The sequence below is a fragment of the Nomia melanderi genome, chromosome 4, assembly GCF_051020985.1.
Source record: "Nomia melanderi isolate GNS246 chromosome 4, iyNomMela1, whole genome shotgun sequence".
Lineage (NCBI taxonomy): Eukaryota > Metazoa > Arthropoda > Insecta > Hymenoptera > Halictidae > Nomia > Nomia melanderi.
In genome coordinates this window covers 3,371,323-3,398,135 of record NC_135002.1, presented here as the reverse complement: position 1 = coordinate 3,398,135, position 26,813 = coordinate 3,371,323, and the positions used below count along the sequence as shown (strand labels likewise).

Sequence of the window (26,813 nt, the reverse complement as noted above, 5' to 3'; positions counted from 1 at the left end):
CACTTGAATACTATATCGAAGGTTCGAAGAAACTGAAGATCTGTTACAATTTTGAATATTCGTAATGATCTTGAAAATAGCTTCACTAATACTATATCGAAGGTTCGAAGAAACTGAAGATAATTTATTGTTACAATTTTTATCAAGATTACATATTAAGCGTATTAAATGCACGGTAATTGAAGAAATAATTTTCAACAAATTCTAGGGGAGGTCCAATCGAAGGCATCGATCGTCGTTAAAACGTTTCGAGTGGTTTTCGCGTATGGGGAGCACTCGTGTAATGGGATTTACGGGTTGCATCACAACCTGTAGGCGTAATGGATTCGTGGGATCGATTTATGTAAACCTTGGCCTTATGTAATTCGGATCACGCAAAATCGAACTTTCGCCGTGCGCGATTTCTTTCGGGCATCCCGCGTTTCACGGGAAAAATGCTTCTGCGTATACGTTGTTCTTAACAATTGATCGTTCGCCGTTATCGTCTCAGGTCCGTGGGAACAATGAAATATAGAAACAATGGTCGTTGGATAAATGGGCAGCGGAATGGCTTCGCGTTAACTTTGAGAAGTAGGATATGAAGTTTTTTATATGTTGCCTTTGTTCTTGCAACGTTTCGTTTGTAAATCTTCGTTCCTTGGAAGATTGAGAGAACGTTTCTAATGACTAATTGCTGTGGACTCGACCAACCGTAAAAGTCAACGAACGTTATTTCTAAAGTCAAACGTTGTTTTAACATCATAGTGATGTAATTAAACTTTTGTATTAACCCTTTGCGGACGAACGTCGACGTTTCGACGAGATGAAATTTCCATATTTGGCAGTCGACAAATGATTTAATTACTGCAATAGCAAGGGATCAGCACATAGTTTTCTATTTTTCTGTTGTTCGAGTGACTGATATATAATTTAGCTTCATCTTAGTTAAAGTTTCCTTCCTCGATACTAGAATTACCGTACCGATCAAAGTGACTGGTTTCAGAAATGATTTTGGAAATGAATAGTTTCACTTGAGTATTATAATGAACATCCAAAGAAACTGAAAATAATATTACAATTTTTATAGAGGTTACATATCAATCGTATTAAACGATCGGTAGTTCCAGTGTTAATCGTTCAATATTTTATCGTTCATCGCTCGATCGTTAATAGTCATTCAGCGAAAAGAAGAGACGTACGAAAATTCATTTTTCACGAGACACCTGGTAAGGGACGATCGCTATTAACGTCATTCGACGCGGAATTAATCGAATCCGCGAAAACGGACCTTGACCCAGTTACGTTTCCTCCTACGCAGAGGTCTGACCACGAACCGTCCGTTTCTCCTTAGTCAGGGTACGTCGACAATCCGTAATTCACGCGGCGGTGAAAGAGGGAATTAAAAGTGGTCGACGATTTTTCATAATCGTCGACGCTAAGAAACTCGTGCCAGAATAAATGTAGATTGTTAATTTCGATTGGAATGTGTTCACTTTGACTTTCATATAACACTCTGTGAATTTACTGCGAAATATTTTTTAAGGATATAATCAATTTTTCTGATTAATTCAGAATTTTAAATGAATAAATAAATATATCGCGTAACTATAGTATTATGTTTGCAATTAAATTAATCACGTAATTAAGTAAATTATAATAAATGATTATTTACAGAATTTGTGATACCATTATATAACATTCTGAAAACTAGTTACAAACTGTTAATATTATTCTGCATTGATTTCCTGGAAATGATTAAATATTTCGACTTGATAAGCAGCATGTCGATCTTCGTAAAGCATTTTATAATTAATAACAATTTTAAAGGGGGATAGAAGATTTTTTGTGTCAAAAATTATAATACTTTTATAGTGTATAATACTTTTAATTACGGAATGAAAATAGTCTAGTTTTCTTTAAGTATTCGGGACGTGGTACTTTCTTGCGTTAATTTGTTTCCTGTAACACGGTACCTGTGTTACGCAAGGGGTTACCTGTATATAGCAGATTTTAATTGTATCACTTTCTAAAGACGTATAAAGACGTCGCAGGTCATTAATGTGTTGATCCAAGGAAGGGAAAGCAAGAGTAACAGTATCATCAGTTATTTCCTTCACTCATAATGTGTTTCCTTTGAAAACTCCTGCATTGTTCATACATTTGGCGTGTTAATAAATTATAATTATACGTATTTACGTTCATTACAAATAAACTTACACGTATTTTAATAACAGTTGAGAATCAGCTCAGCTATCAGTCGATCAGTCATTTAGTCCCAACATTGGGTGAGAATCAGTTGAAAATCAGCTCAGCTTCAGTCAGACTCAGTTGAGAATCAGCTCAGCTATCAGTCAGTCAGTCATTTAGTCCCAACATTGGGTGAGAATCAGTTGAGAATCAACTCAGCTTCAGTCAGACTCAGTTGAGAATCAGCTCAGCTATCAGTCAGTCAGTCATTTAGTCCCAACATTGGGTGAGAATCAGTTGAGAATCAACTCAGCTTCAATCAGACTCAGTCGAGAATCAGCTCAGCTATCAGTCAATCAGTCATTTAGTCCCAACATTGGGTGGTCCTTCGAAAAACTCAGCGTATACTCAAAAGTGCTCGTGACAATCGGAGTACTTTGCACTAGTCATTCAGAAGCGTCAGTCTCCAGTGACTGACACGGCGCTCAACGTGTTAATTAAGCAATCGGTGTATTTAACTTCATCTGCCGAAGGTTTTGTACCTTTCAGAGAATCTTCGACCGCAAAGGGTTAATACATTCGAATATCTCGTCGGAATGCAATAACGCGTACAATGGGCGTACGCTTTATTCGAACCGTGTCGCTTTCCAAAGCACGCGAAGACGTCCCCGGTCATTAACGCGTTAATCCGAGCAGGGGAAAGCTGCGGTATAACGGAGTCATCGATGCGCGGTCCCGTAATGACACGGTAAAATCCTGTAATCTGCCGCGCGGTCGGGAGAATCGAGTTGATTGCGTGTAAACACGAACGGTCCGCTCGTCGTAAACGATACGACGACGCGGCCGGACCACCGGCGCGACGATGCGACGGCGCGACCGACGTCATCCGCGATCCCGCCGACTGCGGATACCCGTGTCAAACGGAATTTTTAATTTCCATCGATCCGTGTAATCGTACAACGCGAGGCGTTCGTGTTTCTGGTTGGTGCGCGGAACTTCGGGATTGCGGATAGTGGATTGTATTGCGAACTATGGGGAATTCCGAGTAACTTCGTTAACCCTTAAATTAAGCGACGAAGTAATGTTATTTAAATATCTCCCATAGTAATGGAAAGTTTCATTTAAAATACTAAATATTCAGTGTCATAGTTTCGCTATATAAAATCAAGTGGTGACTGAGAGTGAAAGGGTTAACCTCATTAGGTTAGCGAAATTTTCAATGAGATCAGCTTATATCACTATCCATACAAAAACTCAGATATCATATTGTTATGTAATAATCAATTTGAATCAAATTTCATACTTTTCCAAGCACTACAGTAATTAGCAAAATTTCATAGCTAAGTGTCTTTATATAAAAACGATTACTCTCGTCGCCACTACGCAATGCGTTAATTCTAACCTGGTGAAACTTGGAAATCATTCAAATTCTAGTTAGAAGTGTACAATATATAATCATCTTCCAATAATTCCAATAATCACGATAATATAATTACTATATCGCAAACAATTCCGAAATCACTTAACCCCAGTCAACGGTAAAATCATCAACCCCAACATAAACTCCCCTAAGTCCAAGAACGTAACCTGCGAACAAACTTCCGGAAAAAACACGATTAACCGCGTACTTGCGTTCCACTAACTGGCCAGGTCGACCAATTAATCAGCAGGTTCACGAATGAAGATTTCACTGGGCCGTGGCAAGCAACGGGATCGCAGTTTTCCTGAGTTTTAATAACCGAGTTAATATCCAGTCGCTTAATCTTGGCCTCGGCCGTTCGGCCGGCCTGCCAGCCAGCTGGCTGTTAAATCTTCGATCCATTAATCTTTGCCGTTCTTGTCCAAAGGAAGCCTTAACGCGCCATTAAAACTTCGACACCTAATTACCGGGCATTCGCGGCCCGTGGAACTTTTCAGGAAACCAGTCCGCGTCGTAAATCGGACTCGATCGGGCCCCTCGATCCGACCCGGCTCGCCGCCATTACACTTTTCGGGATCAGAGTTCACCGCCCCGTCCCCTTTAAACCCGTGCTCGTCAATGTAATTAGAGAATCGTTTGCAATGTAATTAGCTGCGAAATAATTTTAGAAGTTCCGATCGTTCCACGCTGCGGCGAGGTGCTAACTTTTTCTTCCCTGACACCCTTAGTGCGTCAGAGTGCTATTTTTTAGCACCCCCGGCTCGGGATTCTTCTGCGTGGCCCTCAACGGATTTGCTATTTCGCTCTTTAAATATCAGAAAAAATAATATAGTAATAATAATAATATAATATAACATAATATATAATAAAATGTTTAACTTCAGCGCATTGAAATTATTTTTCAATAATTCAGAATTTATCGGAGTCTTGAGTTGGGATATTCTGCAACCCTTAAAATGTACTGTGAGAATCTTTGCTTTCGAATATTCTTTCAAGTGACGTTGAAATAAATAGTTAAATATTTAAACAATATGTGATTGCAATATCTCTATCATTAAGTTAAACATTAAATATTAGGAATATTCTGCAACCCTCAAATTATCACACAACAATCATCCAACATCCTCTCAAACCCTTCTAAAATCCTTTCAACATACAAACCAATCAATACACCATTATCCCCATTTCAATGAAATCGAACGGAACCAAAGAAAATAATTGAAACAAAAATTCCTCCATCGAATAAAAGAGGCTCCGAATAATCAGATGTCTTACGGATCTACTGTAGCCAGCGATTGCTCATGAATGGCGGTTGCGTAAAGTGATTAGGCAAGGACGGGCCGGGATCGAAGGATCTAATTATATTAACGCGGGTCGCGCGACATCGATTAACCGGGCCTTTCGCCGATTCACGCCATTACGCCGCTGCCCGAATTACCGAGCGTCCGGTAAATCGGTGCCCGTGCCTCTCCACACGCTGTCCGTCCGTCCGTCCGTCCGTCCGTTCGTCTCTCATCTCTCTCTCTCTCACTCTCTCTCTATTTGACCAGCGCCGCTAACGAGAAATTAGCATGTGCGGGGCTGCGCGTAAAGCAGGGACGAGTTAAACCGATTACCGTGAATCGATGCGCGCGGAACCCCTTCGGCCGCGGCCGCGTTTACGACAATGCGACGTCTTGTCAATATTAGAGCTCCGACTCGTCTCGAACTCCTCGCTCGCGGGCTGCTCTGTTAATTTTTAATTGAAATATCGACTCGGTTGAGGGACTTTGGGGAACCTTTTTCGTAGTTTTCTTCGTGAAACGCAGCGTCTCTTTGCGTCTTTTTTCGTTGTGTTTTAGGTGGGAAGTACAGTAGAATCGTTGTTATTTGTTTTTTTTTTTTAATTAAAATATCGACTCGGTTGAGGGACTTTGGGGGACCTTTTTCGTAGTTATCTTCGTGAAACACAGTGTCTCTTTGGGTTTTTTGCATCTTTTTGCGTCCTTTTGCGTCTATTTTCATCTTTTTGCGTTGTGTTTTAGATGGGAACTACTGTAGAATCGTTGTTATTTGTTTTTTCTTTTTAATTAAAATATCGACTCGGTTGAGAGACTTTGGGGGACCTTTTTCGTAGTTTTCTTCGCGAGACACAGCGTCTCTTTGCATCTTTTTGCGTCTTTTTGCGTTGTGTTTTAGGAACTACAGTGCAATCGTTGTTACATGTTTTTTCTATAATTGTTTAACAGTAGATTTACAGAATCAATGTAAATTCTTTAACACTAGAACTACCAGTCAGAATGAAATAATGAATATTATCTAAGATTAGAATTAATCTGGTAATACTTTCAGAAGACTAGAGCTGTTGAATTTAAAGTTAATTTTCATTTGCGAGAAAGATTCCGATTTCTCTTTGGAAACGAACTGTTATAGACGGAACGTGTTGGTTAATTATATCTTCTAACGTTCATTCATTCTTGTTTCAGGTTGATCTGAAACCACTGCGAGAGGCGACGATCGCCGTCCCGACGCCGAAGATCTCGGAGAAGCGGAAAGCCGAGGAAGCCGACGCCAGCAAGGACTTGAAGAAGGTGAGTTCCACGAGATAAACAATTAACGAACAGCTTCCTTAGAAACTCCCACCGTCAAACATGGAAATTTCCTCGAAAAAATGAATCAATATTGTAACTCGCGGAATAATTGATCGAGACACGAAGATCTTTCAGGATGAATTTATGAAAATATAAATTTATGATAAACGAGTGGTATTCGCGTTTGTTAGATCGAATCGGAAACGTTCCCCGCGAGTCTCGTCGGACGCAGCAAGGCGAGAAGTTAAAGTGGCGTGAACCGCGCGGGAAGAACGTGAAAAGGAAACGTTTTAGAATATTTTCACTCAGTACCGAGGAACGGTAACCGGAACATACGTAATTCATTCTGCGTTTGCTCTTCTCTCGAGCTGCGTGCTTTCTTTTTAGAGAACGACGCTAAATGGAAGAATCCCACATTTCCTTCCCAGCAGAATGCCTGTAAATTATACAAATTCAAATAGCCTCGTTTCAAAAAGTGCCGGGAGATCCTAGACACGATTACTAGAAGAACTGTCGCGCAGATAAGAACGTAATTGCTGCTACACTGCGTGTAAGGAAATACAAACTCGCGTAAATTAATCCGCGAGCGAAATTAAACTTCAGTGACAGACAAAATGAAATTAGAGATTCAAATGGAAATTTAGATAAAGCACCTAACATATGCTTAGAATTTTTCTCTTTTTCCAATAAATTATTAATGACAAAATCAACTATTATACTTAAAAGGAAATATAGGAATAACGTATGCTTAGAATTTTTCTCTTTTTCCAATAAATTATTAATAACGGAGAAAAATTCTAAGCATACATTATGCCTATATTTTCTTTCAAGTATAACACTCGATTACAGAGGAATAATATTTACTTTGCATTCGAATGAACTGAGTAATATATATATTTGTTTTCCTCTTTCTCCACTAAATTCTTAACGACAAAGCAGCAGTACCAGAGTTGAGAAAGAAGTCATAGGCCAAGGGGTTATGTAAGAAGAACCGTGTCCGAGGCGGACGGTGCGCGTCCGAGCGTTGAAGAAGGAAAGAAAAAAGAATGGAGCGTGTATGAGGCCTCTCGAAATTCTATTTTGAAACCGCGGGGCCAACCGATGCCAGCTCCTTAGCCGGCGAAATCGGCGGAACAGGTCCGAGACGGAACGCGTATTTCATCCACTTGTCGCGTATCTCGGTCGTTCTCGTCGATATTCGACGGCGGAGAGCATCCTGGCGCCGTCACGGGCCACGTTCTCATTAATCCAACGGGGAACGGGCCAGTCGTCATTAACGGAATAAACGCCCGCTTACCTTTCGAAATTCGACGCCAGCCCTCGCCTCCGTTTTCCTCCGTTTCCAACAACGATTCCGCGCGCGTTTCCTTCATTTTTCGTCGCTCGTCTCGCTGACTCTCCCCCCTGTCGAATTTAACCACTTGCGCTGGAAATTTAGAGATTTGACAAAGTCTTGCGCAGCGTCTTTGCAGCGCAAGAGGTTAAACAGCGAAAGAACATGTTTCACAAAAGTTCAACGACGCTTGAAAGTCTGCTTTTCGTCAGAGTGGAACGTGGAATTTGGAAAACGAGAATTTTCATCGGTAGTTTCTGAGATTCGTTTCTTGTGATGCTTTACACTTTCTTCGAATTGTCTTTCGGGCGTAGAGAAAGGTACGTTTAGTTTCGTATTTTTATATTAGCGCGGATGTTATGAAGTTCGTGCGGGGACAGAAGTTTATTTTGCGTTAGTTGTTTTTGGGAATTATAACACTTATGGCTACGAGTTTATCCTGTGTACTCGCGGGATCAAAGGACGCTCGGCTCGGAGAGCAGCACTCGGCTGTTTGTTGCCGCCTGTTGCTGATGCCTCGCGTCCTCGTGAGAAAAATTCTGCCTCTCACGCTCTCTTCGAAGAGTATCGAAGTCGGACGATTCGGCAAATAAAATACTAGCCTCGTCGAAAAGCACGGAAGTTCCTTAAACTGTATATCGCCTGTTTGCGCAGCGATCGTCCTCGTAATTAAGAGTCAGAGCGAAGAACAACAATTGAAATTCGCAATAAACATCAATGAACAAGATTGAACGTGCCATCAGAATCGTATTTGTTCCTCGGCGACGAATTTATTTCGAATTCCCGAGCGTCTCCCCGTAGATTAATGGCGGATTAACAATGGCGCCGGAACCGTCTCGAGTTAAGACTTTAAGCGCCACCTTGAGCAATTAATTTCAAGTCGATCCGTGGAGTTGAAACATGGCGAACTCGCTGTGTATCGAAAAAACGGGATAAACAACCATCAGCAAAAAAGGATATAAATGATTCTTTATTCACCGTGACAAGAAACTCTCGCGTTCGAAATGATCCGCCATTACCACGGTTCCCGTAACAGCGCCGTTTCTTAATTATAAACAAAGCTCCTACGTTTTTCTCAACGCCAAAACAGTCTTATCGCATCAACGAAGCTTCCCCGCAAACGTTTCGATCGGTTCGACAAGAGTTTCCTCGTTTAAATCTCGTTAAATCGAATATTCGATTGTACCGACGCGAAGGAGCCATAACCCGACAAAATGGCCGCCGCGCGCGCCGCCGATTCCCGTGCAAATTCGATTCCCGTCGAAACATCAAGCATTCCCGTTTCAATGTTGTTTGCGTCGTCGCTATCAATTACCGCGGCGCGCAAATATTTGATCAAAACGGTCCGATTGGATTCGTTTAGTCGAAAACAATATTCGCGCGTTTTCGCGAGTTTATGCGGCGGGAGGGAAACCAGTTTCACCGCGGCCGCTCAAACATGGAAAACGATACGCGGCCTGGCGTCGACGCGCTAATTTTTCTGCATACCCGCGGGAATCGACGTTAATGGAATCCTTTGACGGTCCCGGTCGTTGCAACGAGCGCGGATTCTTCGTAAATAAATGAATCAATCGTTTTTCGGCCGAACGGCGCGCGGATTGACGCGAATGGTCCGCGAGACAAGCGTGTCATTGGCTATTAACTGTTCTCCCTCTTTCGTTAATGTAAATTTAATTACCGTTTAAACGTCATTAGCACGACGGCGAGGCTAGCGTTCTGCTAAATTGGACGAACGACGTTGATTTACGGTCGCGCGAATACATTAAATCGAATTTGCCGCGGGTCAAGTAGTCATCGTGCCCTCACTCGTCGCCTCTGTTTCTGGGATGTTTAGCGCCACCGATTTTCGCCCCGGGATGATAGTTCGATGGGTTTTTGCTTTCGAAAATGCTCCGGTTGACAGTTAATTTCGTAATTTCATCTGTTCGCAGGACGATTTAATCCTGAATATCTGTGCAATTAACTGTGCGCGTAATTTGATGGAATCATCTTCTTTGAACATTGTTCTATATAGTTTCGAATAGAATGAAAAGTAATACGAATCTTTATGGTACAACGAATTTTAGGAGCTTGCGATAGCCAGTGCACTTAGCAATTTTCCCGTATTACAGCGAGAACCTGCAACGAGAACGCGTTATCGTTGGAATGTGGATTTGATCCATTTACGACGTATCTTGTTACTTTGACGACCGCTCTCCTCCGTGATTCCACTAGCCAGCGCTTATCGTGATAGTAGTCTTTATTGTGACGTAACGTAAAGTTTTACCGCTCAGTTTAAACGATCGCTTCAGTATTTCCTTTAATAAATACGTTTCGATCGCTACATAGATATCTGCGCGAGAAGCCCTGCAGCGAGCTGCGAGATTTATGCCCGATGCATTAGACGCCGTACACGGGAGTACTCTCAAATTTACGATCGTGAAACTATAAAAATTCCATGTTCCAAATTTCACTCAAAACTTCCATCTAGTTTAGCAAATCTTTATGCGCTCTAGGTTGAACCTTGAACAAGCTTAAAGTATACAAACTATGCTTCCAGCTTCTGTAACATCCTCCTTAGAAACCCACATTCAGACGATCCTCCAGAATCAACTCAGTTCTCGAAACATAACCATCCACACAGTAAACGTTCACATTCCTGAAGATTATCTAACGAGAATCTCATTTTCTAAGTAGACAACGACGATATTTCGAAATGGACTCAAAGAGGTCACAAGTACATTCAGGAACACAGTCTTTTTCCTCACAATTTCAAGCACCGATGAAATTGACCAAATGTAATAATTAAATATAAATAAATTAATGTACACATAGATGATATTGACCACAGTTCAATATTAACCCTTTGCAAAATCTGATATTTAACACTAAACTTTGTATAATGCTTGGATACGTGAAATATTGGAATAAAATAGCTTTGTTCCTCAATATACTTGATTCTTGTTCGAGTTAGTTTCAAAGAATATCTCGTCAAAAGATGTTAACCCTTTTTCGATAGGAAAATTTTCGATTCGATACAACAAAACTATGAAGTTGAATATCTAATATTTCAGATTAAATTTGGCACTGCTACGTGAAATAGTTAAATAAAACACCTCTGTCGCTTAATTTATCTATGAATTATTAAACTAGTTTCAAACAATATCACCTATGTCTCGCCAGAAAATGTTGAACATTTCTATTGAAAAATTTTCAAGTGCAAAGGGTTAAACATCAACTTCTATAGTTCCACCGCACGAAATCAAGTGTTCTAAAGTCACCTCTCGAGTGCAAGGGTTAAACATCCCCCGAAAATTCCAAAAAACCTTGCTCCCGAGCTGCAGTCCCACTCGAGCAGGCCGACTTCATTAATATTTCCCGTCTTCGGAGGGTGACGACGTCCGGGCGAGAGGGAGGGGTCGAACGAGGGTGGTTCGATCGCGCGGAATAAAGTGTTCCGAGGTTCAGACACGACGTCGAAACTCCGCGGGCTGAAAATAAACGGGGGAAAGAGGGCCAGAGGAAAAAAACGGAGCAAGAAACCACCCCTCGGCTCGGCTAGCTGCCGTTCCACGCGACTGCGACCCCCTCGCTTCGCCATCCCCTGCCCGGCGAGGCTGACTTATGTTTCCATCCGCACGAATTTTCGCGCCGCTCACCCCGTTCTGGACTTTCGGCTGTATCGACCGGCCCTTCGTCCTCCTCCCCCTCACCCTGCGCCGCCAACCCTGGCTACATAGTCACGGTGTGTTGCCGTTGGCCAGTCGATGGTGCCTCCTTTCCGAACTTCCCGCGATCACCTTCAACCCTTTGCCATATATCAGATGTAGAATGCGATTCTTGAACTTAACCCGCGCTCGAAAGTTTCTCAATGGAAATATTCAACGAGATATAGTGTTTGAAACTGATTTAACGATGATTCATAGATTAACAGGGGTGTTTTATTCCCGCGATCACCTTCAACCCCTTGTATCAGATGTAGAATGCGATTCTTGGTCATACTGTTTGAAACTAATTTAATAATTCATAGATAAATTAAGCAACAGAGGTGTTTTATTTAAATACTTCACGTAGCAATGCAAACTTTAATTTGAAATATTAAATATTCAGCTTCATAGTTTTGTTGTATCGAAACACATGGTGACTGAGTCACCTCTCGAGTGCAAAGGGTTAAGATTGAGTGTTTATTAGAATTCATTTCTGAATAACTTCATTTCTGATTTGTGGCTCTGTTCTGAAGACAGGCCTGGAAAATTCAAAGTAAAACGAAAAGTGAATATTTGGAATTTGGAGCTTGGAATTTTTAAACTTGTAACGAGGTCGAGTTATGTTGGAGTTTCCACAGTGTGTTTGCTAACGTTTAGCGTTCATTTGTTTGATTCAAATAAAATTCTCTGTCTGCTTAGTAATATTTAACAGTCAAAGTAGACGTAGATGTACTATCGATGTAGAAACTCCTGTTCTCTTGGCTGATTATTAAGGACAAAGTAGTTTTGGTAAGACTCCGAAATACTGCCGAGGAAATGGTCAGCAAGGAGTTAACCCCTGGCCCTTAGCTCGAGGTTCGCCGCTCGCTCAGGCTGATGAGATTTTTCTTCTGTTGGCCGCAAATGGATCCGATCGCCTCGTTTTTCGTGGCCACCTCCTAAAGAGGGAAACCAGCGGAACTTCTGGAGGCACTTTAGCTCCGCCACGGACACTCGTCGCCCGAATTTTGCCAATTTTTGGAGCTACGTGACAAGCTGATCGAGTGTGTTTGATTTGCCGATTCGGGACTGATGCGAAGGGATTTTGGGAATGGACATTGGAAGTCTGAAAAAAGGAATAGGAATTTTAGTAGAATTAGAAGTCGAATTGTAGAGGATACAATTGAAAACTTCAAGCTTTCGAGATTTCTTCTATTCACGATTTTAATGATCAACACTTAGGCAAACTAAAAACAACTGTAGCTACAACCTCTCCCATTATCTTCAATTGAGCTTATTCAATTGATTTGGTTAAAAACTTTGTTTTATAAAAACGAAAAATCACTACACTTCAAGACTTGCTAAACAACAATAGGAATAACGCTATACGTTGCTAAGTGAAAAGTGGGCGATTAATAAGTTAACCCTTTGCACTCGAGAATATTTTCCTCGACAAATATTCATTATTTTCTGATTAAATATCAATGATATGTTTTACAACTAACATAAATACCTTGTATAAATTAAGTGACAGAACTAGTTTATTTCCATGTGTCGATGCATTATATAAAATTTGATACTCAATTCTAAATTTGATCATTTTGTTCAAAGGGTTAACAACACGTGAATTTCTTTGGATTCCTGTCGAAATTAGGTCGAAGGAAATTTGATAGACATTGAACGTCTACATTCACCTTGAACGTTAAATATTGATGTTAGAATAATTAATATCCTCTATTGTGTTAGAATATTAAATAATATATACGTCGATGGTATTCACATTTACCAAATTGAATTCTCAAACCTTCGACACTAGATTGACACGACATTAAGAGGTTAATTGTAAGGTTGGTTCTGTCTGACAGAGTTGAAACTGATTAAGAAAATTCGATTAATCAAATATCGCCGCATCGCATCATTGGATCTTCATCACTTTTTCCAGATCATTTTCAATGTGCCATTTCTCTTTTTGTCGAAAAGCATTCACTCGGTTCCAAAGGTTTCTTCGTGACACCAGAACCTTTACCCGGCAGTCCTGGCATTTAGGCTCGCGTCCTCGAGGGTCCTTTCTCCGAAACTTCCTTTCAGCCGTGAAAGGACAAAGTTCTCAGGCGTAACAAGCTCGAATGCTAAGCTGATATTAGTATAATAGCTGTCGATCATTCTTCCTCAGTTTAATCGCGACGTCTTTGTTCCACTGAAAGTACCTTCAATCTTGTCCTTAATTATACAAGATTAATATGCAGCCATTACTGTACATTTACATCGGACAATTATCTCTAATCGATCAATCCAAACCTTTCATTTACCATCCTCTAATTCCTTTCGTCGTCTCCTGATTTCGTAATAGAAAATGCTAATCATTCCAGTAGGTCCAATTACAGTAATTCCAATTTACAGTAGGCAACAACGAGATACAAAATGTATTACTTGGATTACTTACATACAAAAAGAGTAACACATTAACACATTGCGTACTGGTAACGAGAAATGTTGTTTTTAATAAAGACACTCAGCTATGCAACTTTGCTAATTACCAGAGCATTTAAAGAAATATTCGATTCGAATTGATTATCTATTTGAAATATATACATAACAATATATCTGAGTTTCTCTGTGTATAATGATGTGAATTGATCTCACTGAAAATTGCCAGTCGCAATTCAGTTTCTCGAAAATTAACCCTTTGCACTCGAGAGGTGACTCTCAGTCGCCACTTGATTTGACACACTAAAACTACAGAATCTGATATTTAACGTTAAACTTTGCATAATGCCTCGATACGTGAAGCATTGTAATAAAACAGCTTTATTCCTCAATGTACCGGTGATTTCTCCTCGAATTAGTCTCAAAGATCGTCTTCGCCTCGCAAATAAATATTAAATATTTCTAGTAAGAAACATCCGTTAATCGGGTGAAACAAAGGGTTAATCGTATTACTCGGTAGTTCTAACGCGAACAATGTTCTCACGAAACATTGTTTCGACTAGATGCTACGCTTGATTCGAGAGTCAAACGGTTAAAGTTTTCCGCAGAACACGGCCGTTCGGCCTCACCGCGCCTCGTATCCGGTTCGAAGCCTTCTAACCATTTTCCGGCCCGTTTACGCGGGGGCGTATTAATTATTCCTGGTCCGGCACGATCGAGATATCCCCGTTTCAACTGGAATACCTTGCCAGCCGTTGCCGTCGCTCCGCGGCCGGATCGATTTGACAGGAATTGTTCGCGCGTCGCGAATTCGTGTTACGCGTCCGGCTCAATCGGATTTCCATGCGGCCCTCGGCCCCGATGTTTCGGCTGATTATTGTCTTAATTAAAACGCGCGGCGCGCGGCGAGATATTAGGGCCCATTAACGCAACCAGCGGCGAACTGCGCGACCGGGGGGCCAGCGTTTCCGCGCGAGAGAACCGGCCGTCCCGCTGTCTCGTTTCGCGCCTTTAATTATCCGCGATGATTAACAGATATTAATATCCTCCCGGTGTAATTTTCCTCCGTTCCCCGTAATGGACGCCACGCGATCCCGGCATTTCGATGGAATCGATAATCACGAACCGATCGCGTTTCCGGCGAAACTAATTATTCGTTTCGTGGACCAATTAATTCGCGTCGGGTTTTGTTCGTTTAACGCGTGTTTCCCCGGCCCGTCAACTGAGCGGGTCATTAAGCAAATCAAAATTGAATAGTTTAATCTTCTGACGAAGATTGTTGAAAGTGTACAGAATCTTTTGCAAATTCTGCTAAGTTAAACGATGAATGCTTGATTCTTAGAGAATGGGGAAACTGTGTAGTGATTGCTTGCTGTTCGAACAGTTAAATCATTCGTTCGCAACTGGGTATTCTAAATATGGAAGTTTGATCTCAGCAAAGGTGCCTCTCAGTCGCCACTCGATTGGTGCATCAAAATTGTAAAATTCCGTATTTAACATTAAGTCTTGAGTAATCTGTCGATACGTGAAATGGGGAAATAAAGTACCATTGTTTCCCTTATTTTGTGAATAGATTCCTCGTTAAGTTAGTTGAAAAAAATGTCATCCATATCTCATAGAAATAAACCGAATATTTCTAATGACAAATTTTTGGAGTGCAAAAATCTGCGCTCGGAAGCTTCATAGAAATGTTTTCACATTGATGAGATGAAGTTTCTAGAAATTAACGAGAAACTATTTTGTTTGAATATTTTACAAACTGATGTATCGTAGAAAGTTTAATATTGAATATTAACACTATTTCTATTTTGCTGTCAAAAGACATCTTCCGAAATTTTCAATTAAAATTCTTCCCCAAGTTACCTCGTATACTCAGAATCGACCTGTCGAATTTTCCAATAACGATTATAGAATTAACTATAGGAAACGTCGAAAATTTAATCGAGGAAAGATTATTAAAATGAGAAAATAATTTCAAACGAAAATTTCGAAAGTCTCTTCTGACACCTTCGGTAGAAACAGCGTTAAATTTCATAATTTTTCAAGTTTCAAGAGGTTACTATTAAATCAGTAATAATAATTATTCATTACTTCTATAAACAAAAGTATCCACTTCACGATATACACAGTGAAATATTTTTCCAAATTTTTCTCTTGAATCACTCGATTCCTTTTTCATCTATAAATACAATTTCATCGACATTTCTATTTTTCATTTCGCGAATGACTTTATCAAATCACCAGCTTAATAGTTCCTCCCCCACGGAGTTAAGTGTTTCTTCATTCGGAGTAATTGAAACTGTTGAAGACGCTGCAGCGGAGTATGCAAATTCGAAATGGAAAAACGGTCCGGTTTTTCGCGCGGAAAGCCAAGGAGCGCTAAGCATCTCGCGGGAGGGACACTTGAAATTGGAATCAGCGGAACGTTAATTAATCGTGTTTGTCACGCGAACCCTCGCGAATTAACGCGGATTGTGTCCCCTCGGTGTCGTTATTTTCCAGGGGAAATCCTAAATGAATTCGTCCACCTTTCGTTTAATAGGTTCTTTCGGCAGGAACGGATCCTACGAACGGCCGCGCAGCGAGAGTGCTTTATTAGAAGACGGTCTAATTAAAATTGTTTTCGCCGCGAGCTCGCGGCAGCTATGCAAACTGCTAATAATTTCAACTGCGCTGCGTTCTTCGGGTCTCCTTCAACCCAATCAGCTTCTCATTTCCTCGTGAGCTGTATTTCGATCTTCCACCCTTTTCCTTCGTTTTTCTGGAGGTGTTCGTGATCTAAGAATATTTTTAACTGATAATTTTATTTTTAATTGATGAAGAATATTTTTATCTTTGGACCATTTTAGACGCGATTATTCTTCCCATTTTAATTCTGGTTTCGAAGAGACAATGTGGAGGCGAAATTCAGAGCCTCAGTTAGTGCTTCAATAAATCAAATTCATTAGATTCCAATAATTATGATGTTATTTTTATCGACTGATTGATAAGATAGTATAGTTCTAAATTTCATTATCTATCAATTTTGACTGTCGTATATTTAATTTACTTTCTCGTATCTTTAACACTAGGTTTACGGACGTTCATTGTACGGTTTATGCTGTTGTTCCTAGCAAAATGAATATTCATTCGTTTAGATCTTAGAAATTAGGAGCCCAATTACCTACTGTCGAATCTCCAGTTTCCACAATCTAAATAAACGAGCATCAATTCTTTTAGGAATAATAGAATCAAGTGTACAGTAAATGCCCGTAAACCTAGTGTTAAATACCTTAATCTCACAAAGATCTAACAAACTCTAAGTTTCCTTAACCTTTGCACTCCGAACTTTTTCACTGGAAATATTTCAACATTTTCCGATGAAGACGATATTTCATAAAACCAACTCGACGAGAAATTCACGTGAATTGACGGACAAAGCTATTTTACGTCGATATTCCTCAGATTAATGCATCATATGAAGTATAATATTAAATAAATTTCATAGCTTCACTGTAGGAAATCAACTGGTGACACACCTCCCGAGTGCAAGGGGTTAATCTCTCATGTCAGATCGTGCCGCAATTATCAACAACACAAACGCGTTACAATTATCGAGATTCGAACAACAGTTCACAGAAAACCAAGACAACTAAACGATCAAAGCGTCGAACGGTGAATTCCTCGGCGAAAGCAACGGGAAAAAATACTGGAAGAGGATCGATTGTACGGTTACGCGTCGGGATCATTTCCGGGTCGAAGGAACACAAATCGTTGCGCCGAACGGAACAATCTTGGCTTTGTTTGCCGCGGACAGAGCGGCGCGATGGCGTTTCCAGTGTTCCGCGCGCGCGGCCAGCCTTCAATTATAGCAGCCGCCGCGTCGCTCGGCCGTCCAAAATAAATTTACCCACCGCTGACACTAATTCTCTCTTCGATCCCGTGCCAATAATTCTTTCATTGTCGCTCGCGCGGTGATAGGCGGCGCGCTTGGCGCTCGCAGTCCAAACAATTTCGCAGGAAATTCGGTGAAAGAGTCGTCGAAATGTTCCGCTGTCGATGCTCCGCTCGATGTTTCGCTCGTCGAGCGCCGTTCCTGTACACGCCGGTGAAATATCGCTTATCGCGGAGGAACGACACCGTTTCTTCTGAATATTTCATTTTTATCCGTCAATGTTACTTAGATCGCTATTTACGGTTTGATCGCCGTCACGCGAATTCGGGCGACGCCGTTTCTCGTAGGAACTTGGACATTCATTTTCTTGGCGACTGAACCGACAATTTTGTTGGGTGTATGAGAAATAGGAGAGATAGTGGAGCAATTATTAACCCATTTGCATCAGAAGCGCATTATGCGCCACCGTTGTGTAATTTGTATATCGCGAAACAAAGGAAAGATACGTTTCATGAGTGCAATTGTGGCTATGTAGGTTTTTACTTTTTCGTACGTTGTAGATCATTCTTATTTTGATGCGATTGAAATTGAATTGCAATTGAAACATTTATTAAGGAGCATCTATAAAATTTGATATTTAATATTATACCTCGTGTGACGCACCAATTTGGAAATATCGAAATAAAATAGCTTTGTTCTTTAATGTACCTTTAATTCCTCTTCGAGTTAGTTTCACAAAATATCGTCTTTATCTCGTCAGAAAATTTTCAAATATTAGGTTAATATTGTATAATATCATTTTCACTATATTTATAATATTATTGATATGATAATATTCTTAGCGTGATTAGTGTAAAATATTGTTTAGAAAATGGGAACTTGTAATTTTCAGTTAGGAAAGGAATGATTAGTCATAATATGATAAATTGAATATATATTTGTATTAAATAGTTGTCCCTTTTAACACATTGTTGACAGTATATTATTATTATTCCGTAATTAAATACGAAAGTGAAACAATCTGAATAATCTTCAATATATCATTATTGTACGTAATGAATTGAAACGAAACTTCGTGCATATCTTTTAAACAAATTTTAACATTTCGCTTTTGGAATATTCTACACTGCACTTGAAAAATTGAAATAGCCGATGCCAGTGCGAACACGAGTTAACTCGTCACCGGTCAACAATGTGTCAACTTCCTCTAGCGTTCGATTGGACGGTTTTTTTCCTCGGAAGCAATCAAAGTTGTCGCCCTTTCCGAAGTTGCAAACAGAACGAGAACGTGGAAAAAGATGAAAAGACCTGTGCACGCCGAGTTCGAGGAAGTTCTCCTTTTACCGCGGGACTGCGTCTGATACCGATACTTTTTTCCCTGCCGTTCACCGTGCCGTATCGACCGGCCATTGGAACGCGGAGCCCGCGGCTGACCACATCGGTCACTATCTACTGGATGAGTAACCGTCGATGATAAATGCCGTTCCAAATTATTACGACCGCCTTATCGCTGACGTAACCTTATTTCTGTGGCGATTCTATTTTTATCCGTGACTACTTCTACTTTTTTCCAACGCGAAGTAATTCTACGACTGTGCAATTTTCATATATAATTTTTCTAATTTTTGCTCTTGACGTTTGGTCTTCCTATATAATTTTGATACTGTAGTTTTGATACTTTTTTGTTCTATTTTTATCCGTGACTGCTTCTATCTAGAAATGAAAAACGTGGCTTTTCCAACACTGGGCCTCCGTTTCCCAGAAAATATTATTCCTCTGTAATCAACTATTATACTTGAAAGAAAATATGGTCATAACGTATGCTTAGAATTTTTCTCTTTTTCCAATAAATTATTAATGGCAAAATCAACTATTATACTTAAAAGGAAATATAGGCATAATGTATGCTTAGAATTTTTCTCTGTCGTTAATAATTTATTGGAAAAAGAGAGATTTATTATTCTTTTTAAGTATAATAGTTGATTACAGAGGAATAATATTTACTTCGCATTCGAATGAACTTTGCAATACATATATTTGCTAAATCTTGTTTAAAATCTTCGCTACGAGTCTCACTCGTTGTAGGACAAGGGGTTAATCCATTGATACCCCAGAAATCCTAATGATCCCCGAACCCCTGGAATCCCCGTATCTCCAGAAATGTTAATCACTGGATACCCCCGAACGATCAAAGAATACTCTGACCAGCTGGATCCCGTTAAATCCCCAGATTCTCCCGCCATTTCAGCCATGTGTCAGCCGGCCGGTCGGCCAGCGGGACTACGCACACCGTTCACTTATCTATCGCTCCCTTTGTTCCAGGCGAAATTGGAAACGAAAGCCTTGAAAGCGAAGAGGCCGGGATTCACGGACGAGCGGTACAACGAGACCAGCTATTACGTAGAAAACGGTCAGTATATAATCCACCCCCGCCAGACGGCGGCGGCTCCTCCGCGCGGAATCGTTTTATGTTTAATCTGGGAGCTGCCGCTGGTTATCCCCGGGACACGCGCGCGCCCGATATTATCCGATAAATTGTCCCGCGGAAAATTGCCGGGCCGCGCCTCTCCCTCCGGCGCGGTTACGTTACGTTTTGACGTGCACGTGCAATTAACGGTTAAGGGGGGCGGGATTTATGATCGTTGATCGATCATCGGCACGCCCGGCCGGGCTTCATTCGCGGCCAATTAGCCGACGGACCTGTTTTCGGCCGGGGAATCGAGAATCCGCTGTCGGCCCGATCGGGACCGTCACCTGAATCGACGTCGGACACGATTCGCGTCGACTGTGATGCTTCGTAGAGGGTTGTTTTACTGTGTGCGGGTGTGGGAGGGTTGTAAGAGGATATTCTTTCTGTTTGTTTGAAGATAGAATAGGGTTTTTGGGGAATTTGTTGGAGAATGAATAGTTGGGTGGGATTTAGGGAAAGGTAGTGGGCGTGTTTTGCTTTTGTTGTCCACGCCCATTGGGTAACTCCGCCTACTAATGTGTTTCTGGATTTTGGAACGTTGAGTTTGATGTTTTGTAGTCTTTTTGTCCTATTGATTGTGAGAAGATTGTTTTCTTGAGATCTCGAGGATCTATTGGGCAATCGGTGTTGTTTCTTTCTTAGCTCCGCCCGTTACCGCCCTTCTTGCTAATGCTCCGCCCTTCTTTCCTATGCGCCGCCTATTAGCACTGAAGAATTGTGTTCCTGAAGAACTCGAGCGAATACCTGTGGATCATACTCTCCTAAGGACTTCCGGAAACAATATTTAATCTTGAAACGCGACGGAGGCGTTCGTGGAATTACTCCTTTATTGCTCCATTCGGCCAGCCTGTTGCTTCCTTCCTCTCTCGACTATATCGCTCGCGGTTCTGGAATATTCTCCCCGAACTTTTGAATATTATCCAAGAATCACCTGGCGTTCTCATTCTATCTCCATCGATCGGTTACTCCGCCCACCTGTAAGCTCCGCCCAAAAGTCCCGAAATATCTCCAGAAAATCTTGCAAAATTACACATCGTAGAGCCACCGATCATGACAAAGCCGCACCACCATAACATAAATATTCCTAAAAACCGATAACCATGATTCCACAGTGCTGCTTAATAAATGAAATACCAGCCGAAACCGCACGCGAACAATCTCAACTATCTCTGTTCCCCAAACGCGACCAAAACCTCCGAATTCCACTGAAACCAGACTGCACATAATTACCAACCGTTACCAACGAACTCATCACGGTCTACGGTTCGCTCCCCCGATATCTGCCGCGCTGTGAAAGTGTTTAGCAACAGGAACGAGGGTGAACGAGCGCGCCCGCGACACCATTGATCGCTTCATCCCCGTTCCCGTCGACCTTACACCGGTAACTGCAGGTTTGCCGGCACTGTTCCCGGGTAATCGCGGATAATCCCGTGAATGGGCGCGATCCGGCCGGTAATCCGACGAGGATTCTCGCCCCTTCCGCGCTCGGCGGCGTAGTTAACGCTCGTCACGCCGTACCAGCGGAACCGAACGGGAAGATGGGAAAAATCGTTTCCAGAATTCCTGCCTGCACTTTCGCTTTCATTGCGCACTCTTCTGACTCAAAATTCTATCACCTACTCCATTATCCCTGTCTATTTCGCGTATACTTCGCTACATAATAATAGCAACCCTCTAAAGATAGCTAAATCCTCCAATTTCCACTGTAACCAACACGATTCCGCCTCCATTCACCGAATACCACGAACAAATAGAAACCTTCTGCAATCTTTAGCCCTCTAACTAGTAACTACCACCTCTCCCAACACACTAATTCCAAAAACAACCCCTAGGAACTCCACACTTTCTTTCTTTCGCCGTTCTTTACACCTTTCCTCCCGTTTTCTCGTTACAGAATTAACCTCGATTTTCCCTAAATTTTCTGGAATGCTTACCACAACGATCCAAGACGATTCCAATAATCACCTGACAGTTCTTTACAACAACCCCCTGATTCTCCCAGAATCTTCCAACCCTCGTCTACAAGCCCACATCCGTCAGCTTTCTTTCGCCTCGGAATCTCAGTAATGAGAATGCGATTCCCTCGCGCGAAGGGAACGCGTCTCGCGCGCCCTGTCGGGGGCGTGTGTCTTTCGAGTGGCATTAATAGGCCTTTGTTTCGGCGGGGGAGGATGGCCCGGCGGCACGTCGCGCGGCCGTGCGAGTCTATTATTCGAATGTGGAGCAGATATCGGTTGTCGATACGCGTCGAACGCCGGCTCTAAATATTCGATCGATTCTTCCTCTTCCCCTTTTACCGCCCCTATCGTTTCCACCCCCTCCTTCTCGATCCCACTCTCCCTCTCTCTCTCTCTCTCTTTCTTTCTTCCTCTTCCTCCCTCTTCTTCCCTCTGTCAGCTTGTTCTCTTGGAGACCGACTCCTTACTCCGCGTTCCTTTTGACTCCCCCGTTATCGCGAGCCGCGCAAGAGAGACTCTGAACTCCAGCAATAATGAACTTCCAAACGATCGATAGTATATCGAACCTCCTTCGCGGGAACTTCGGCCGATTCCCGCCGCTGGAAACTTACTTCCGGCGGGGATGTTTGCACGGGGATTTTCGTGCCGGCTCCCTTGGATTCCGCGGTTCCTCGAGTGTCCCGTTGGGTAACTCTTTTTGTAATATTTCAGTCTTTCTTAACCAGTTAACTGTGTTTGACGAGTATACACGTCATCTTAACACTATCGTTTGATTGCTGATCCTACGGTAATGTAACATTTTAAATATCTTTGACACGAAGCCAAAGTAAAATTTACAAAATCGAATTCCTTATTCTTTTCCGTAGGTTAGACGCTCGCGTTTTTAGTAGCTGAAATTTAGCCGGCGTGCAGTGTGTTAAAACTCTTAATGCTGCTAACTTTTTCAACGATGGATTATTTATTTTCTTAGACAAACATGTAATTCTTCGTTTCGCTTTAGTTTTTTGTTACGATATATTTTAAGTGATTTTATTACGCAAGGAGAGATTTTTCAAACTAAATTCCACACTTAACTGATTAAACGATTATTTTTTAGAGTTTAATCCTTTGCACTCCAGAAGTTTTTCACCGGAAATATTCAATATTTTCTAATGAGATACAGATGACATTTTCTCAGATTCATCTCACGTGCATTAAGGGAGAGGACTATTTTTCGATATTTAGTACATTGATGCATCATAGAAAATTTAGTATTAAATATCAAAGTTTACTTTTGCTGTGTCAAATCATTTATTGACAGAGGAGCCTCTGAAGCGCAAAGGGTTAAGCTTCTTCGCTTGAAATATGGAAGCGGAATTTTCTCAGAATCATCCGTTTCGTAACGAGGAACGCTTCATTTTGCCGTGATTACTTAGTAAGGCATGATTATAAGCTTTTGTCTCGCAGAGTAAGTTCTTCGAGGAAGTAACGCTTAATTTGATTTGCATTGCTGGTAGATGGAAGATGGAGGATCGGGGAACAGTATTAAATTGCTGTTTATTTTCGTCGGCATTTTTACCTCGAAGGAATTACGGAGTCGCTATTAAAAGGAATCTCGCGGAATGTCGATAGCTCGCGCGGCACGAAGCGCGGAACGCAACGCCGCGTCGCCGCGAGGTTGTACTTTAATTACAGGACATATTGACACCCGATAAATCGAGTCGCAGCGAGTCTCCATCGGGATATTAATTTAAGCTCGCTGGATTTTGTAATAACCGGCAGACCTCGGCTGGCGTCCGCTTAACAACGCCGTCTAGATCGATCCATCGAAGCGGCGCGCGATATCCGTCGACTGTCTGTTTTTCTGACCCTTCGCTTGCTGTCGGTGTACACCGGGTGACCCGTGAGCTCGAGACCAACGATTCCTCTTCATAGAACTTCGAATTTATAAAAAGGGAAGTGAAAGGTTTCAAAGAATAGCAGTAAGAATGTCAAAAGAAACGAATGCAAGGAATATTTGAATAATTCAACGACGCGTTCTGGTATTCTTAATTGATCCACTTAGAGAATTTCCGACGAGAATTCTTTCTTAACCCTTTGCACTCGAGAGGTGACTCACTCACCACTTGATTTCACACGGTGAACCTATAATAATTTTAGGGTAGTTTCTTTAACACTAGAACTACCGTTCCAGTCAAAATGACTAATTTCGATTGTTTTGTTTATCAATTATTGACATCTTCGAAGCATTGAATATTCGAAATGATTTTGAAAATAAATAGCTTCATTTGAGTACTATAATGAATGTCTGAAGAAACTGAAAATAATTTATTGTTACAATTCTCATAGGAATTACATATCAATCGTTTCAAATCCGCGGTAGTTCTAGTGTTAAATGCTCGGTAGTTCTAATGTTAAGATTCATTAAAACATTTAATATTATTCCTGGTGCAATATCGGAGCCTACAGAGTTCAACGTGTTAAAATCAACCGTAAATCCGACACCGTTCCCGTCCGCCGAATCCCAAGCAGAAGCGCGAGTCCTCGGCGAGGATCAGCTCGGCTGCTATCTGCTCGCATTGGTACGCGGAACCGTCTAGTCGCGCGGGATTCGCGGGACAATTAGATCGATCGGCGCGGCTCGTAACCGGTCGCATTGAACCGGCGGCCCCCGTTATCTGAGCCACGTCGGTCCGCCGTTTACGCCGGCCGCGCGCACGCCGGGAGCTTCATACATACCCTGCCACGCCGATCAGACCCCCGACATCGCTGATACACGTGTATACAGCCACGGTGAGCCGCGGGACGTAAGGGGAACGGTGTGTGGGTGGAGCTTGTACGTGATTCAAATCTAGATCCGATCCTATCTCGAAGCCGTAGGAGCCAAGAGTGTGCTATTGGCCGGAGGTATCCTTGGCTCACGATACTTCCTCTCCCCCCGTCCCCGCCGGCCCCCCTCGCGATCCTCTTCTCGCGTTCCGCTCTCTCGTTCCCGCTAACTACCAGCAACTCGCCCCTCATCCCCCTGTCCTGCTCTTGGCTTCCCTTTTAAACAAGCTTCCTTATGCTGAGCCCTCTCCTCAGGATCTGGCTTCCGATTTAGCAGGCTGATCGGGAGTTCCGCGTTTTTTATTCGGTTCTTCGCATCCTTGGTTTATAGTGTTCACGGGATTTCGATGGTTGGACGAGGTTGAACGAGGTTCTCGGGCTGGATGGCTCGTTGGAGCTAGTTTTCGCCAGAGAGAGGTCTTGACAGTGGTTCTCAACCGGTGTCGGTGTCGTGTGATTTCGCTGCGTTGTTGGTACCTGCTGGTGTTGCGATGTTGCTTATAGGGAAGGTGACGGTGTATAATGTTAGTGGCTTCGATAATTAAGTTTCTTTGGAACTCGGTTTCAATTGGGAAAGGTTAAGTGTAGATTGAAACGGCTGAAGGTTGTTAATCTTTCGGACGAACGTCGTTTCGACGAGATGAAATGTTCATATTTGGAAGACCAAGTCGCAGAGAAAAGATTTAATAGCGACAGATCAGCACGTAGTTTCCCTTTTTTCTATTAGTTAAGCGATTGATATATAATTTGTCTATCTCTCTTAAAGGTTTTGTACATTTCGAAGAATCTTCGTCCGCGAAGGGTTAAACCTTCGTGACCTCTTCGTTTATAGAATGAAGAGTTGAAGATTGTAAATTTTAAGTAAAAATTGAAACGAAAAGTTGGAAATGTTAAGTTCGAGGTAAAGATCGTCGATTAGAAATTGTTCTCAGAATTAATACCGTAGGTTTCTTCTATGTTAGGTTCTATGTATCCCCAAGGGATCCTCTGCAATACCTCCGATCAAATTGCAGCACGTGTCGAAACGCTTACGGCGGACAACGCGCGCTCGACTTTCCTTTTCTTACGTTTCATCGAAAGCGATCTCCTCCCTCGCGTTCTCGCGGGCATTTTCGGGGAACCCGGTCGAAGATCTTATTGGATCCTCGAGGATCTTCGGTCTTATTTATCCTCATTTCCTCGAGCGGAAGATTCTCGAGCCGGAGGTATCGGGTCAGGGTTCAAGTTGAATTCGCAACTTCGGAATTGAAATTTTAAGGGCGGCGCGCCGCGAGACTCCCTCGTTCTCTTTTCATCGGATCTTAAAGATGTTCGAATGTCGTGGGAAATTGAACGTCGCCCCGAACGGGGCGAATCGGAGGTCGAATTCCCGCGGACGGGTCCGGAGTTACGTTCAACCCTTTCTCTCGCAACATCGCGGCGGAAATTCTTAAATCGACTTTCGAGGAATTTGAATATTGCTCTGCGGAGAATAAGGAATCACAGGGAAAGAACACTTTTCTATTACCAGTGAACTAAAATGTTCTTTTATTATTAATATTAACAGTACAACTACCGAGCATTTAATCCAGCCATTTAATTTTTCTTTCTAAAAGCTACAAGCGTGAAATTATTCAGATTTCACTTGGTCTAATTAATTAATAATATAGAAATTTCTCGAAATTCCTGATATTCCATCAGGTTCATTGAAAACTAGACACATAATATATACAATGTTAATATTTAAGAGAATGTTTAACACGTTCAATCCCGAATAATCTTCATTACCTTCGAACCGGACGAGAAGATTAAAGTTTCAAGTATTTCCCGGCTCGTCAGATGATTCTGGATAGCATTGTTATTCTTTGTTTCGCGGACGGGTACTTCTGTTTTTCGGTTAATTCCCAGCACTTAATCTCGCCGGAAACTGTGTCGTTAATGTATCTTTTTATGTGGCCCGCGGGAAGGATTCCCGCCATTATTACTTTCTCTGTAAACCCGGGTACAATGAAGCGAAGTAGACTCTTTCCTCCGACCGTTTCTTGTTATTAAAGTAGAACTGGTAGGCGAGCGCCCAACGGGCCGTCACACGTCGTAAAAACTGTGACGGGCTTGTCTGCGGCTGTAAATGTACCGGGTGGCC

At 42.0% G+C, this 26,813-nt stretch overlaps 1 protein-coding gene across 2 annotated transcripts in view; it reads left to right on the top strand.

Moving 5' to 3' along the window:
* The window catches only part of LOC116434958 (pseudouridylate synthase RPUSD2), a 265,401-nt gene that overhangs the window by 158,575 nt on the left and 80,013 nt on the right, over window positions 1-26,813 (top strand). For both annotated transcript variants that reach the window (XM_076366768.1, XM_076366769.1), the window contains 2 exons: window positions 6,052-6,156; window positions 19,778-19,865. In XM_076366768.1, the coding sequence (XP_076222883.1) occupies window positions 6,052-6,156; window positions 19,778-19,865 (193 nt within the window). The remainder of the gene's footprint in view (window positions 1-6,051; window positions 6,157-19,777; window positions 19,866-26,813) is intronic.